The 17,435-nt window shown below is 37.7% G+C and overlaps 1 protein-coding gene across 5 annotated transcripts in view; it reads left to right on the top strand.

Annotated features, from left to right (window-relative positions):
- LOC137042697 (inactive ubiquitin carboxyl-terminal hydrolase 53) overlaps positions 1-17,435 on the top strand; it is a 72,641-nt gene that overhangs the window by 53,579 nt on the left and 1,627 nt on the right. For all 5 annotated transcript variants that reach the window (XM_067418839.1, XM_067418830.1, XM_067418959.1 and 2 more), the window contains exons 16-17: positions 14,112-14,163; positions 14,999-15,714. In XM_067418839.1, coding sequence (XP_067274940.1) covers positions 14,112-14,163; positions 14,999-15,714 — 768 coding nt within the window. The remainder of the gene's footprint in view (positions 1-14,111; positions 14,164-14,998; positions 15,715-17,435) is intronic.

Genomic DNA, 17,435 nt, shown 5'->3' with positions numbered 1-17,435 from the left:
AAGGATTGCTGTATATACCCTGTAATAAATAGATTTACATAAATAAATATACTGTTCATAATTTAGACGATTTGTATTTGGACACTTTCTAGTAGTCAAATGTAGTAATGTTGACCTGTCTTACATCCATTAAAAACCACCTTTACACCAGCTAGTTAAAAGTTATCACAAAATGTATTTGTTTGTAGATGCTGCTCGGAATGACAATTATCAACGTGTACATACCAAGAGTTTTTTTTCTTTTCTTGCTGTGTTCATATTGCTAAGGAAGCAAATGTGAAATCTGATGTTAACAACCTAAGTTTCAGTAAACAGTGCAGTTGAACATTGTCCTTGTTTGTTCAGAAGTGCAATGCAAATGTTGTTGTTTTTTAAGAGCTATTGGCAGGATGTGCTTTCTCTTGCTCTTAAATGGCAACTGTCTCATTGTCTCTGTAGACCTCTTGTTCAGTATCAGTGTTGTGCTCAGTTTTTAGTGTGCCGTGTGCGCTTTGTATCCCATAAGAAGCTTGTAAAGGTCAGACCAGCAGGAGTTGCTGATAATTCAGTGTTGAACAGGCGAACCCCTGACAGTTGATCTTCCTGTCAGTCCTGCTGTTTTACAGAGACTCGCTGTTATTAGATTTCTGCAGTCGTGTGTGTGTGTGTGTGTGTGTGTGTGTGTGTGTGTGTGTGTGTGTGTGTGTGTGTGTGTGTGTGTGTGTGTGTGTGTGTGTGTGTGTGTGTGTGTGTGTGTGTGTGTGTGTGTGTGTGTGTGTGTCAGGCCTTCTCATCCAACATCAGTGCCTCACCTCACCTCATTTGCTTCTAAAAGAATGGTCAAAAATTCCCATAAACGCACTCCTAAACCTTGTGGAAAGCCTTCCCAGAGGACTTGAAGCTGTTATAGTTGCAAAGGGTGGGCCAACTCCATATTAAACCCTACGGCTTAAGAATTCATTAAAGTGCATGTAAAGGTAGACGTCCCAAAACTTTTGGCAATATAGTGTGTATATGTATATAACCATTGAGATAAGGCTGCATGAAGCCATTATTTCATGTAGTTTACGTATATACAGAGGTGTCAAAAGTACTGGCATTCATTACTCAAGTGGAAGTATAGATACTAGGGTTTAAAAATACTTCTGTAGAAGTTAAAGTATCAACTCAAGCTTTTTACTTAAGTAAAAGTGTAAAAGTACTGGGTTTCAAAACTACTTAAAGTATAAAAGTAAAAGTAATGTAAGGAAAAAAATGCCATTAAAGACAAAAGCTAAGGCCACACAACACGGGGCCTATAGTGCTCTACCCCACCTCCTCAAAAAAACATTTTTCTAAAGGCCATAATGACTATAATGTTATATTAAAATGTTAATGTTGAAAAATTTGGGATGCACTGGCTACCTGTTTCAGCCACATATACCCATTGAAAATGTATGCATTTTAGTACAATGGACATATGTTTCCTGAAGCGGAAGATATGATGGCTAGTTGCCTATAAGTTATGAATAACCTTTATTGGAATGTAAATGTAGGCTACATGTGTGATCAGTGTTGCCAGATTGAGTCGACGCTTTAGAGCGCTACGGGCCCTGACTTTTGCACCCCTAACCTCCACTGTCGGCCGCTGACTGCTTGGTTGTCACTTTAAAAAAAATTAACAAACAAACAAATTATCCAAACATTTTTCTAAATTAACTTTATTAAAGAAACTAAACGAAATATAACTATTGGACATTACAAACAAAGCTGAACTATTTTAATGACTGCAGGAGTGTGTCATAAGAAGGATTGTGCAGGGCTCAAAGCAGTGGCGCCTCCAGAAATTTTTCATAGGGGTGGCCAGATGGGATCACTTAAAATCTTGGGGTGGCACACCAAAACTAGAAACCATAATTTCAGAATTTTATTCTACTGGTGTAGTAAACCGGCCTGTAGCACGTCACGACACATAATTCCGCGTCGTCTTTTACTAAAAAATATTTTTTGACTTATTTACTTACCAGTAGTCTACGTCTTCTAACGTTAACTTCTTTTGAAATTGTTGACTGACGGGCATGAGCTGACCTGTAGCTGTCTGAGCGCACAAAGACTTATTAATAAGTCTATTAATTTATGAGGCTCTTCAGTTCAAATTATCCAGTACAAAAATAATAATACTCTTTATTTTCCAAGTTCATAAATGATTTTCAAAATGGATTTGGAAAAAAAAACATACACACAAAATGACTTGTTTTAAATATAAAATATATAAAAGTCTTGGGCATGTCAAAGATTAGTAACAACTTTAGCTTTGATGCATTGTTAGTTTTTGTGCAGCATCAGATTTTTCCTCCCTCATTTATTGTTCGTGGCTGTTTTTGCCCCATTGACTTCCATTATAGCCACATTTTTTGATTGGAAAGCAATGACACCATATAAGCATGCATTTTTGATTGTTGGTGGTTTTCCCAGTTGGGAAGAGGTAAAATGTGTAATTTTTACAGTTGATAACCAGGTGGCACCATTAACCCTTTAGATAGGCCTGTGCTGAAGAAAAAAAGAAGAAGCTTAGTTTCTGGCATTTGTATAGAATAACTGCATATAAATGAGGGATTAAAAAAAAATGTAAATCTGATGCTGCACAAAAACTAACAATGCATCAAAGCCAGTGTTGTTACTAATCTTTGACGTACAAGAATGTGATAAAAGGTCAACAAATATCCAGTCCACAATCATTTTTTATATTGAAAATAAGTTATTTTGTGTGTATGTTTTTTTTTTTTTCAAATCAGTTTTGAATCCGTTTTTGAAAATAATTTATGAACTTGGCAGTTAAAGAGTGATAAGAGTGACAATGAAACAATGACAGCAGCTCAACAATAAACATGGAATCATGTATGTAAACTTGCAACAGAACACATTTTAAATGATTTTACTTTTGATTATTTTATTTATTTCTGAAGAGCTCTTTAGAAGCCTGTATTGGTGTACTTTAAAGGGATAGTTCACCCAAAAATTAAATTTCTGAGTTTCTTTGGTCTGTTGAACATAAAATAATATATTTTGACGAACGTTTGTAACCAAATGTTTGCTTTGGGGGCAACATTGACTTCCATGGTAGGAATGTGTCTTCATTTGTATTCTACATAAAGAAATGCATACAGGTTTGGAACAACTTGAGGGGGAGGAAATTATGACAGATTTTTTGTGGGTGCACTGTCTCTTTAAGCAGTCATTCTGAACCAGTAACCACTTTACTGACAAATCTGAAATTCAAAAATGTTTAATCCTCTTTATTAATTTACTATTATGACTATATTATTATGTAATTATTTGTCCCATTTTAATCTAAATATTTTTTAAATATCAAACTGCTAAATGATAAATTGATAACATTAATAGGCTATAACCTATTAAATTAACCGTTCTAATGTCTAGAAAAAATAAGTCTGCCAAGCTCTGATAAAGTATGGAATATTATATTATATTATCCATTAAAAAAACAATAGGCCTACCTTTAGTTCACGGATGTGTCTGTCATCACATGCTTTAAGTCAGACAGCCTGAGACACTGAAATGCTTCTCTGCAAAGGGTGCAGTTTGTCTTAGGTTCATCTTAAGTTACTGGACAGCCCTATATCTGGAAATCCTCTTGCGTTCAAACTGTGGACGCGAGCTCGACATGTTTTTAAAAAACCGCGCAGGTTTCCAGCGCATGTTCTCGAGACTCCGTCGCTATGGCAGCAAAGCGCCGCTAAAATGCAATCTTGTGCATCGCGTCCCATATTGGTTTGATACGGGACGCGTCATTTTGCTTATTTTAAAAATTGATTGGACTAGTACCTAGCGTCCCCCCCAAACCTACGCCATGGCCAGTGGGGTGGCCAGGGGTTCGCCAGGGGTGGCCGTGGCCACCCCTGGCGAACCCCTGGTGGCGCCACTGGCTCAAAGGTCACCAAAACTGGCAAAATAATGTGATGATATTTTATTGAAGAAGCCACTTTAAGTGCAAACAGTGCCCAATATAAGATATCGGAAAAAGCAAATAATTAACAGGCATTTCACACGTTAAAACACACCACTGCCAAAATGCGTAATTCATTGATATATATACTGTACAATAATTCGCCGACAAAAAAATAACAACAATGCGTTTAGCTTTGCTCTGACAAAACTACAGTACCCTTGTGAAGTTCATGCACTTAGCCCAGTCAAAACTGATTCATCATTGATTCAAACCTCTTTCAGCAGCTGTTGGGGTTGCTAGTTGCAGATGTCCTGAGTGTGTATTATGATGGACAGGATCATGATGATAGTCTTCGAGTCACAGGTGTAATCCACGTTTGAGAGTTGGTTCACTCTACCACTCCTTACTGTAGAAACGGCTTGTGTATATATATATATATATATATATATACTGTATGTATGCCACTTTAGCATAGCAATCACTTGAATATACATCTACAACGAGTTATCGCGCTAAAAACCTGGCTGTCACGAATGAGCGCGTCTGCCTGCTGATCGCTGATTGACTGAAAGTGCGCGCGCTCGTGCGCTGGAACCCGCCCAATCTGGCAACACCGTGTGTGATTTGTGCTTTGAGTCATGTGCAGGCGCGATGTAACCAATAGGGTGTTGGAATGGTATATGTTTACACTTCTCATCCAACCACAATCAAATTCACACTATCGATGACGCGATTTATCTGCATAGTTTTTTTTAAACAAGATGAAATGAAAGAGGAGTAACGAGGCTATTTTTAAAAAGTAAGGAGTAGAAAGTACAGATAATTGCTTGAAAATGTAAGGAGTAGAAGTAAAAAGTAGGCAGAAAAATAATTACTCCAGTAAAGTATAGATACCCAAAATTTCTACTTAAGTAAGGTAACGAAGTATTTGTACTTCGTTACTTGACACCTCTGCGTATATATATATATATATATATATATATATATATATATATATATATATATATATATATATATATATATATATATATATATATATATATATATATATATATATACAGTCTTGTTCAAAATAATAGCAGTACAATGTGATTAACCAGAATAATCAAGGTTTTTAGTATATTTTTTTATTGCTACGTGGCAAACAAGTTACCAGTAGGTTCAGTAGATTGTCAGAAAACAAACAAGACCCAGCATTCATGATATGCACGCTCTTAAGGCTGTGCAATTGGGCAGTTAGTTGAAAGGGGTGTGTTCAAAAAAATAGCAGTGTCTACCTTTGACTGTACAAACTCAAAACTATTTGTACAAACATTTTTTTTTTCTGGGATTTAGCAATCCTGTGAATCACTAAACTAATATTTAGTTGTATGACCACAGTTTTTTAAAACTGCTTGACATCTGTGTGGCATGGAGTCAACCAACTTGTGGCACCTCTCAGCTGTTATTCCACTCCATGATTCTTTAACAACATTCCACAATTCATTCACATTTCTTGGTTTTGCTTCAGAAACAGCATTTTTGATATCACCCCACAAGTTCTCAATTGGATTAAGGTCTGGAGATTGGGCTGGCCACTCCATAACATTAATTTTGTTGGTTTGGAACCAAGACTTTGCCCGTTTACTACTGTGTTTTGGGTCATTGTCTTGTTGAAACAACCGTTTCAAGGGCATGTCCTCTTCAGCATAGGGCAACATGACCTCTTCAAGTATTTTAACATATGCAAACTGATCCATGATCCCTGGTATGCGATAAATAGGCCCAATACCATAGTAGGAGAAACATGCGCGGCAGTGGCTCAGTGGTTCATGTAGGTTGTCTACAAACCGAAAGGTTGGTGGTTCAATCCCCGGTTCCACCTGACCAAGTGTCGAAGTGTCCATGAGCAAGACACCTAACCCCAGCTGCTCCCGACAAGCTGGATGGCGCCTTACATGGCTGACATCGCCGTCGGTGTATGAATGGGTGAATGTGAGGCAAAAATGTAAAGCGCTTTGGATAAAAGCGCTATATAAATGCAGTCCATTTACCATTTACATGCCCATATCATGATGCTTGCACCTCCATGCTTCACTGTCTTCACTGTGTACTGTGGCTTGAATTCAGAGTTTGGGGGTCGTCTCACAAACTGCCTGTGGCCCTTGGACCCAAAAAGAACAATTTTACTCTCATCAGTCCACAAAATGTTCCTACATTTCTCTTTAGGCCAGTTGATGTGTTCTTTGGCAAATTGTAACCTCTTCTGCACATGCCTTTTTTTTAACAGAGGGACTTTGCGGGGGATTCTTGAAAATAGATTAGCTTCACACAGACGTCTTCTAACTGTCACAGTACTTACAGGTAACTCCAGACTGTCTTTGATCATCCTGGATCATTGGCTGAGCCTTTGCCATTCTGGTTATTCTTCTATCCATTTTGATGGTTGTCTTCCGTTTTCTTCCACGTCTCTCTGGTTTTACTCTCCATTTTAAGGCATTGGAGATCATTTTAGCTGAACAGCCTATCATTTTTTGCACCTCTTTATAGGTTTTCCCCTCTCTAATCAACTTTTTAATCAAAGTACGCTGTTCTTCTGAACAATGTCTTGAACGACCCATTTTCCTCAGCTTTCAAATGCATGTTCAACAAGTGTTGGCTTCATCCTTAAATAGGGGCCACCTGATTCACACCTGTTTCTTCACAAAATTGATGACCTCAGTGATTGAATGCCACACTGCTATTTTTTTGAACACACCCCTTTCAACTAATTCAACTAATTGCCCAATTGCACAGCCTTAAGAGCGTGCATATCATGAATGCTGGGTCTCGTTTGTTTTCTGAGAATCTACTGAACCTACTGGTAACTTGTTTGCCACGTAGCAATAAAAAATATACTAAAAACCTTGATTATTCTGGTTAGTCACATTGTACTGCTATTATTTTGAACAAGACTGTGTGTGTGTGTGTATATATATATATATATATATATATATATATATATATATATATATATATATATATATATATATAGATAAAAAAACACTTATATATATATATATATATATATATATATATATATATATATATATATATATATATATATATATATATATATATATATATCCTGTTCCACCACATCCCAAAGAAGATGATCTATTGGGTTGAGATCTGATGACTGGGGGCCATTTTAGTACAATGAACTCATTGTCATGTTCAAGAAACCCATTCAATCTTTGTGACATGGTGCATTATCCTGCTTGAAGTAGCCATCAGAGGATGGGTACATGGTGGTCATAAAGGGATGGACATGGTCAGAAACAATGCTCAGGTAGGCCATGGCATTTAAACGATGCCCAATTGGCACTAAGAGACCTAAAGTGTCCCAAGAAAACCCCACACCATTACACCGCCACCACCAGCCTGCAAAGTGGTAACAAGGCATGATGGATCCATATTCTCATTGGCCCTCATTTATCAAAAGTGCGTACACCAAATTTCCAGCGTACACCTTGCGTACACCCAAACCCACGGTGACTTTGAGATTTATCAATATGGACGTTGGCGTACGGCACGCTCAAATCCTACGCCAGCTCAGGAGGTGGTGTACGCACGTTTGAGTTAGTGGGAAAATGCGCAGAAAAGCAATTCCTAACACCACAAAACGCACTGACAAAGATATGCTATATTATGACCCACTGTAAAAAACCATAACAACAACATTTAGTGTTTATTTTTGTGCAACATGAACGTCAATGTTTAATTTGTGTGACTTTACCAAAGCGTTTGATCTGTAGGCGTATTCCTCCAGTCGCGAGCCTGTGCGCTTTATCTGACGTTTTAGGCCCGCGCCTGGCCCAGCAGCTGCGCACCGACTGGGACTAAAATAATTCAGACTGACAAAATAATAAAAATGGCCTTCTTCTTTTAAATAATAATAAAATCAATAAAAACGGCATTCTTCTTCTAAATAACAAGCGTCATTAAGAATAATAATCATAATAATAAGAAGAAGAATCTTACAAATTGTCATGTAATTATTAATGTGAATGAATGGTAGTACTCCACATCACATCATCATCACTATTGTACACCCCAATACATGTGCCGTGATACGAAATTAAATGCTAATTGTTTCAAAACGTGCTGTAAAATAATGCATTGTGATGGTAATTTATCATCCAAACAGCTATTTAAACTGCTGGAGTGCGCTTCTCAACCCCCACACTAACAGTAGCTACTCGTAATTTGGATCCATATTTTGTTTTTGTGAGCGCCTTTAATCCCACTCTTTAAACTCCCAAATAAAACAATTTCGGGTTTTTTTCCACTTCCCTGGTGATGGTCTCGATGGGCGCGTCTCAATCATAGTTCAGTAGTCAGAGCACTGATCAGGGAGTCAGCCCGTTGACTTATGTCCTAATCAGTGCCCTGACTAGTGGACTAAAGAGATGATTGAGCGCGCCCGATCTCCACGTCGGAGAAGTTTCGTTTCTTTGCCGTCGTCTGTTTGTCCATGGCGTAAAATGAGGGCGTGCGGGAGGCGGAGACTTGAATATATAGGGGCGTGTTATTCTAATGACGATCGTTTTCAGCCGCCGCATTTATCAAGGGCAGGTATTGCGTACACCTGAATTGCAGAGGTGCGCACAGTTTCATAAATCAGGCGGTGAGAGGAGTGTAAGCATAATCTTACGCCAACATATACACCCGTTTCTACGCAAGATTGATAAATGAGGGCCATTGTGTTTACGCCAAATTCTGACTCAACCATCTGAATGTCTCAACAGAAATCGAGACTCATCAGACCAGGCAACATTTTTCCAGTCTTCAACTGTCCTATTTTGGTGAGCTTGTGCAAATTGTAGACTCTTTTTCCTATTTGTAGTGGAGATGAGTGGTAGCCAGTGGGGTCTTCTGCTGTTGTAGCCCATCCACCTGAAGGTTGTGTGTTGTGGCTTCACAAATGCTTTGCTGCATACCTAACATACGAAGTCTGAAAACTTTATCTTTAACTTTATCTTTGTTCTTTTGCTGCCTTCAGCAGATGAGATGTTGCATGTAAACTAAATGAGCCTAATCCTTAAAACTAAATCAAAACAGGGCTATTTGTTATTTTGAGAATGGCCCGGTCCATTTACTTTTGATGTTTGGCCCAGTCAATGTGAAAGTATGAATATAGTAGAGAGTATGTAGCATGGCATTTCCTGTATGGCACATTAAAACCATAAAGAGATGTTCTCCAAGTAGCATTAAAGAGAGAGATCTTGTTGCACTGTGGAAAATATTTATTCTTAGACACAAGTAAATATTTTTGGCTGGTCGGCAGCTCCAGTTCAGGCTTGCCTAATGTGATTCATATCTATACATATGATAACACTTTATTTTACACTGTCCTTATTAAACATCTTACACGTAGTTACTGTAGTAATAACTATAATTTATGCATAAATACACGCAACTAACCCTAATCTAACCTCATAGTACTCAGTACATAAATGTATAATTACACTGTAACACGGACATCTTAAAATAAAGTGTAACCATACACATTTATATTTGCAAGTATTACTTTACAACATTAATTTAGCTATAATACACAGTGTTGGGTAAGTTACTCTAAAAAAGTAATTAGTTACTATCTTCTAATTACATCTTCAACAGTCATTATATTACTGTAATTACTCTCTATAAAAAGCATTGCATTATTACATAATTACATTATAAATCCAATATCAACCTCGACCAGTTGAACAATACAATGATAGATGTGAAACTGCTTTTTTAATTCTTTAAAATAAATGATATAAATTATTATTGAAATGACCAAGGTATTTAAGGAGAGAAGGTTGCATTAAAACATGTGAATTTAACATCGAAATTCAGTGTTTAAATAATGTTAAAATATATTTGTTTTATAAATAATTGTTCTAGTCTCTACAATTTCATGTAATTAACTTCAGAAGTAACTGTAATTCAATTTTTTTAAAATTAAGAGTAATCCCTTAATTTCTTTTAAGGGAAAATGTATTTAATTACAATTACTGTAGTGTAATTAATTACTTAGTAATGCATCCCAACACCCAATACTGGCAATACGTTGTCACATACTTTTTAATTGTAATCTCCAAAGCTAACAGTATGTTCCAGCTAAGCCCTCTAGTCCATCGGATTTTACTGCTGATTTGTTTGGGCCTGATTCACTCAACTATCTAGCCTAGAGAACAGGTGTGTGTCGCTTGGCTGCTGAGCTGGCAGTGATCTCATGCTGGCTCAATCGTTGAGTGTTGACGTATGGTTCGAGTTTAACACCACTCCCAACCCGTCAATCAGATCTGAGCTCTACCTCGACTTCTGAAACTAGTCTGACTGCACTTGACCTCTATGAGCTTATTTCCGCACGTGTCAGGATGCGTTGTAGGCAAAGCAAGGATTTTACAATCATTTAAAAAATGCCATTTTATGCAGTGTTGTATTTGGTAACTAAAACTATTGGTAACACTTTACAATAATGTTTCATTTGTTAACATGAAGTTATTAAGCGGTCTCTCTGTTATTAATATTGCTCATTGTTTCTTAATGTTAGTTAATTCATTAACCAATATTTACAAACGAGACCCAATTGTAGAGTGTAAAAAATATTAAAATGTTTGTTTTTGGTAAATAAAATAAATCTGAGAAAAAGTATTGTAAATTTTAGATGGAAAAACATATATACTAAACCTAAAACTGAAATAAAAATGTTTTTATTATTATTATTATTAAAATGACAAGCACATAACAAATATGCTCAAACTTAAACTACGATTAACTGAATGAATAAATAAATAAATAAATAAATAAATAAATAAATAAATAAATAAATAAATAAATAAAAGCTCATTCAAAATATTCATAAATACTATAATAGTATATAAATACTACATTAAATTACACCAGCTGGTGATGATCTCATTTTTATTTTACTATCCAGAATATTACTCATGGGTTTTTCATCAGTTTTCTTTAAGTCATTCATAAAGAATTGAATCTGAGCACCATTATCTTGTATTATGGTGTTTATTATGGCAAGAATCACTTTGAGTTTGGAATTTGAATAAATCCTTTTATACAGCCGAGATACAGATACAGATTTGAAAATCTGGAATCTGAGGGTGCAAAAAATCGAAATATTGAGAAAATCACCTTTTAAAGTTATCCGAATGCAATGCATATTACTTCTAATAATTTTATTTTTAATGTATTTACGGTAGGATATTTATTAAATGTCTTAATGGAACATGGATCTTTACTTAAAATCCTAATGATTTTTGGCATAAAAGAAACGTTTATAATTTTGACCCATACAATGGCTATTGGCACAAATATACTGGTGTGACTTATTACTGGATTTGTGGTCCAGGGTTGTATATAATCATCCCTTCCTGTTTGCAAACATGAATGATTATATCATCTCAAATTATCCTTTTCTTGAAAAGAGATGCTGCTTTTTTCTGAGCAATTGGATTTACACTTTTTGCTTGATGGAAGATTAAACAGAGAGAAAAATCCCCTAAACTTGCATTAATGCATGTTGTGAGTCTTCATATCTAAGGTCCAGACAGAATATCATATTAGGGGTGGTCATTTCTTTTGGTCTTCGGCAGTATTTTATTCATTAGTTTTGTTTTTTTTCCAGCTCTAGCATTGCAAGTCATGGTCATCAAATGGAGGTTCTTCTCATGAGGCTTAATGGCTTAAACACGACAGGCTTGAAAAACCAGAAAATGGGGTCTAAAGTCCAATCCTCTAATAATTGCATGCTAGCCAAAGGGATTTAGTAGTTAATGCGCTGGGGGAAAAAATTACAGAAGGAGGGAAAGGCAATGCTTGCTGATACGTCTCGCATAAACACACACACACACACACACACACACACACACACACACACACACACACACACACACTGCTGGCTGAGTCTCAGGGGCTTGAGATCAGGGCAACCACTGTGCTCAGATTCATAGACAAACCCACAAGCCCATGAGAAAAGGAAGTGTAGGACTAATTAAAGAGTTCATTTGCCAATTTTCTTGTCTGTTCTGTTCTGTTTTTTTTTTTGTTTTTTTTTATAATATGTTTTATATTAAAAGTATGCATTAAGTAAATGGAAATGGTGCAGCTTCAGTATTATTTTCTTATATTTTTGAAAATTATAGTAATGTGATATTAAAGGAATCAAAGTATGACTCACTGAACTTTCACAGCTTAACAAATCTGAAATCCTTATGATGGACTTGTCTACCCAGTATTGTGAAGTGTTTATCTTTAGCTCCCTCTAGTGTTGCATTCTCTTTCTTATTTTCTTTATACACACTCACCTGCCACTTTATTAGGTACACCTTGCTTGTACTGGATTGTACCCTCCTTCAAAACTGCCTTAATGCTTAATGGCATAGATTCAATAAGGTGCTGAAACCCTTCGTCGGAGATTTTGGTCCGTATTGACATGATGTCATCACACAGTCGCTGCAGATGTCAGCTGCACATCCCAAAGCTGCTCTACTGGATTGAGAACTGGTGACTGTGGAGGCCATTTGAGTTTAGTGAACTCACTGTCATGTTCAAGAAACCAGTTGGAGATGATTTGTGACGTGTTATCCTGCTGGAAGTAGTTATCAGTATATACACTGTGGTCATAAAGAGTCAAAACTAGGATAGGCGGTGGCGTTTGAACAATGCTCAAATATTGAGCTTTTAAAATGTGACTTGTAAACACTGATCTTTCATTGGTCAGAAAGAATAGTCACTACCAGCATCACTGGATTTGCGAAACGAGACTTTCGAGACTTTGCAAAATGAGAAAAACCTCCACATGCTGGGAATCAAGAACACCATTCCAATGATATGCTCCATCGCTCGTGTGTTGTGCATTTGTTTATGGCACGTTTACTATGATTTCACGGCAGTATAGGTGCCGCAACTATAATAATCGGTCTATAATCTCACCCTCTTTGAAGCTGTACTAACTGCAGTGGAAAACCAAACCGAGCCAAGCCGTGCTGTATCGTGCCGGGCCAAGTCCTACCATGCAGTGGAAAAGTGCCATTAGTATGCCGTTAGTACTTAGGGCTCCAAAGTGTGCCAAGAAAATATCCCCCACACCATTACACCACCAGCTGACTGAACCATTGAGACGAGGCTGGATGGAGCCATGCTTTCATGTAGTTTACGGAAAATTCTGATTTTCTGATTCTGAATGTCACAGCAGAAATCGAGACCTATCAGACCAGGCAATGTTTTTTCAATCTTCCCTTGTCCGATTTTGACTAGGCCGTCTTCCAACAACACTTAACTTAAATCACCTTTCTTCCCCATTCTGATGCTCAGTTTGAACTACAGCAGATCGTCTTGACCATGTCTTCTACCATATGATTGGCTAATTAGATATTTGCGTATGTGCATAATTTAATTTAGTGAACTTTTAGGAGAGCACTAAATATATGGTCTCAATTTATATACTTAAATCCCCAAAATACATTAAAAAAAATTAATTAAGTAGCTATTCTATCACTCTTAGGAAAACTGAACTGTTGTTCTGAGGTTTTCAATCTCACTGTTATTTTGTGCACCGTTGTTTGTGAATGTGTTCCCAGCATGCAGCTGTGTGGTCATATGTCCCACTGTCCACCTGACAGCTAGTCAGATTTAAAAGTGCGGTCACTACAGCAACACATTGAAAGCTTTGCTGTTTTCTCCTTAAAATCCAAGCTCTCTGACTCACTGACCACTTGGCATGGCATGAGCACTTTTATGATCGCATTTACCCCTTGAGCTCATTGTTAACAAGCCATTGGCGCACACAGAGAAGCTGGTTTGAACCGGATGGCCCAGCCTGGGCCCCTTCTCTTTAGACTTGTCTACTTTAGACAGGCCCAGAGCCCCTGCTGAGCACTGCCCGCCAGATGCCCCACTGAGACATCCTCGCTGAACCCACACAATGCCCCAGCCTGACCCTTACATAACACGTCTGCAGTGTGAATTTTACAGCTAGGGCTCGCTGTCAGTGACATATCGGCCAAAATTCAGCCTCAGTCTGTCTGGACATATTCTGTCTTTCACACAATTTTTCAGTGCACAAATATTTGAGATTTAAAAAGAATAACTACACATTACAGAATGCATGCAACTATAAATAAATTGTATGTTTTAATCATTTATCTTACAGTTGACCACCAAAAGAAAGCACATGATCGTTCCATGAGTCCTGTTATTCCAAGGTAAGGTGTTTGGAAATATGAACGCATGAAGTTTTGAATCGTTTCCATGCTATTTTGTACTTTCCATATACAGAAATGTTCAGTTTGATAAAACCGTAAATGGACTATCCCAAAAATGTGTTTAAGCCACAATTAGAAATATACTTCTTTTTTTGTCAGGGGGGGCATAGTTCTGTTTTTAAATCACATTTGCATAAGATGACTCTTCATAAGCTTTGGGCTCTATGGAAATAAAATAAAAAAATCAAAGGATATTTTGTGCATAAATGTTTATATATTTGGCTCGTTTCATTAATGAAAATGTTTCAATATAGTTTATTGCAGTGTCTATTCTAGTGAAAAAGAAGCATACTTTAGCATAAGTTTTTAAAAAAAGAGCTCTTAGGGAAATAATATAATTTAAAATAATATAATTGTGTGAAATTAATTGCCATTTTCGGACACTTAATTGCATATTAATTGCAATTAAATAAAATAATTTATAATAAATGCAATTTGCTGAACTTTAGAGTGATTTAGACCCACTTAAGTAGGACTTAAGCACATATTTATTTATTTTATAAGTACTTTTATTGTCTTTGACATATTGTTGACATAAGTCAAGTGTAATGCCAAATGTACAAGTGTTTATGGTAAACTAAATTATACTTTAATGTAATTTCTATTGAAACTTATGTGTCACGTATTTAAATGTCTACAGTATGTAATGACAAAGTTGTAATTTAGTAAATACAATTATAAATCATTAAATAAATATAATATTGACATACTACAGTTAAAATTCTAATCGATTATTTTTTTTTTGTATATAACAAGCCTATGTTTCCTCCTGCAGAAGGCAAGCTTTTAGATACATTCCTGGTAAGGAGATAGTGGAAAAGACTGAGGTAGAACAACCACATGTGTTAAACGGGAACCCCATTCCTCCTTATTTCACCAAGACCAGCAGTTCGGAGTGGAACAGCTCCGATGACCTTGCCGGTCCTTTTTCCGAGCAGGAGGATTCGTCGTCACATACTGATCTGCCTCCTCAGGTTCCCTCACGGACTCTATCTCATGGCCCACCTTTGCCTCCAAAGCCACTTATTTTGAGTTCAGAGTATCGACGACACATCTCACAAGATCCCTGCCCACCCAGTCCTCAGCGCCTTTCCCGGAACGGCTCGGCCCTGTCCCATAACATCCAGCAGAAGTGGCTGGAAAACTCGCCTGAATCACACATGATCTCGTCGGACACGAGCTCCAAGTCTGGCTCCTCTGATCAGGAGAGGAATGATCTGTCAGCTGGTGAGAGCGACGAGAAGTTCTCCATCTTTCCTAAACCTGTTGTCGGCTCTCCTGTGATCCCCACCACTTATTTCTCCGTGGATAATTGCATGACGGACACGTACCGTGCCAAGTACCATAAAAAGAGACCCGGGCTTCATATGATGGTTGACTCTAGAGCCGGGGATCACACCTCATCTGGTGAAAGTGATTATGGGGAAAAAGTTTCACCAGCTCCTTCCGAAATGCAAGCACCATCGCACACCAGAGCCACAGTGCTACCAGGTAAAGAGTGTCTCAAATACATACACATCTCTTAATGTTTTGGGGTGTAGCGATTGAAACCTAGTAGTATCATTTTAGTCACAGTTGAGGATGCAGTCACTTAAAAAAGTAAATATTAAAAATGAAATAAAATAACATTAAGATTAGTTATTGTATTAAGTAGGGGTGACCCCTAATAGTCGAAGATTCGATGCATCGATATGCAGGACTGGATTCGACCACTGATCTCATGGTCGAATCTTCGCGGGGGTTATGAAACGAGGATCATACCATTTTGGCAATATGGGGGTGCTCAATATTAGTGTTACAAAGACGTGTCGCCTTTAAAATTCGAACACATACACCGACGGCGGCATTCGACGCCTGTCCGCGGCGATTAAATGTATCTTTCCTTCAAATCGTGAATGTACATACTGATTTCACCCTGTGCTACAAGATACACTCATGGTGCAGCTCTTCTGTCAGAAGTCGATTCAAAATTGAGCTTGCGCGTATAATGTTCAGGTCTGCCTGAAGTGAGATAACGTTAACGGTACCTGAGACACAGCGATGAGCTTCAGTCCGGTGTGCGACCCCCTTCAGGCACAATCGACTTAAGAACGCACTCAAAGTGTTCTTTTCCTCTCTAGACAGGTATTTTTTTAGGTTTATTTATCAAAATGTTCTTTTATATATTTGTGTGATGTTCTGTGTTTCAATCGCGGCTTTTAAATGTTATGAGAGAACGGTTAATTTACGAATGTAGTGTAGCCTAGTTTTGATCACTTTATTAAAAGTGGTTGCTGTGTGCCGTGTGTAAAGTAAAATAAAAGTAGTCTTAGCCTCCTACTGACTAGTGTCCTGCCTTTCCCAACCCGTTTATACTGTGTGTTTTTTTTTTTCCAGTCTATGGTTTACACACACAGATGATTCGACTTTTGGTCGACCATAGAGAGATTCGAAAATTCGGATTCGAATGTGTAAATCCTTAGTCGGGGACACCCCTAGTATTAAGTTGTTGGATGATGGATGGTGGATAGAAAAGGTTGGGTGGGTAGAAAGGTCGGATGGATGGATGGATGGATGGATGGATGGATGGATGGATGGATGGATGGAAAAATCAGATGGTGGTGATGGATGGATGGATGGATGGATGGATGGATGGATGGATGGATGGAAAAATCAGATGGTGGTGATGGATGGATGGATGGATGGATGGATGGATGGATGGATGGATGGATGGATGGAAAAGGTCAGATGATGGATGGATAGAAAAGGTCAGATGATGGATGGATAGGTGGGTGGATAGAAAAGTCGGATGGATGGATGGATGGATGGAAAAGTTCAGATAGATGGATAGAAAAGGTCGGATGGATGGATGGATGGATGGATGGATGGATGGATGGATGGATGGATGGATGGAAAAGTTCAGATGGATGGATGTATAGAAAAGGTCAGATGATGGATGGATAGAAAAGGTCAGATGATGGATGGAGGTGGGTGGATAGAAAAGGTCTGAGGATGGATGGGTGGGTGGGTGGATAGAAAAGGTCAGATGATGGATGGATGGATGGAAAAGGTCAGATAGGATGGATGGAAAAGGTCAGATGATGGATGGATGGGAAAGTTCAGATTATGGATGGATGGATGGGAAAGTTCAGATCATGGATGGATGGATGGGAAAGTTCAGATCATGGATGGATGGATGGATGGAAAAGGTCAGATTAAGGATGGATGGAAAA

This window comes from Pseudorasbora parva, chromosome 1, assembly GCF_024679245.1.
Source record: "Pseudorasbora parva isolate DD20220531a chromosome 1, ASM2467924v1, whole genome shotgun sequence".
Taxonomy (NCBI): domain Eukaryota; kingdom Metazoa; phylum Chordata; class Actinopteri; order Cypriniformes; family Gobionidae; genus Pseudorasbora; species Pseudorasbora parva.
This window is presented reverse-complemented; position numbering and strand designations above follow the sequence as displayed.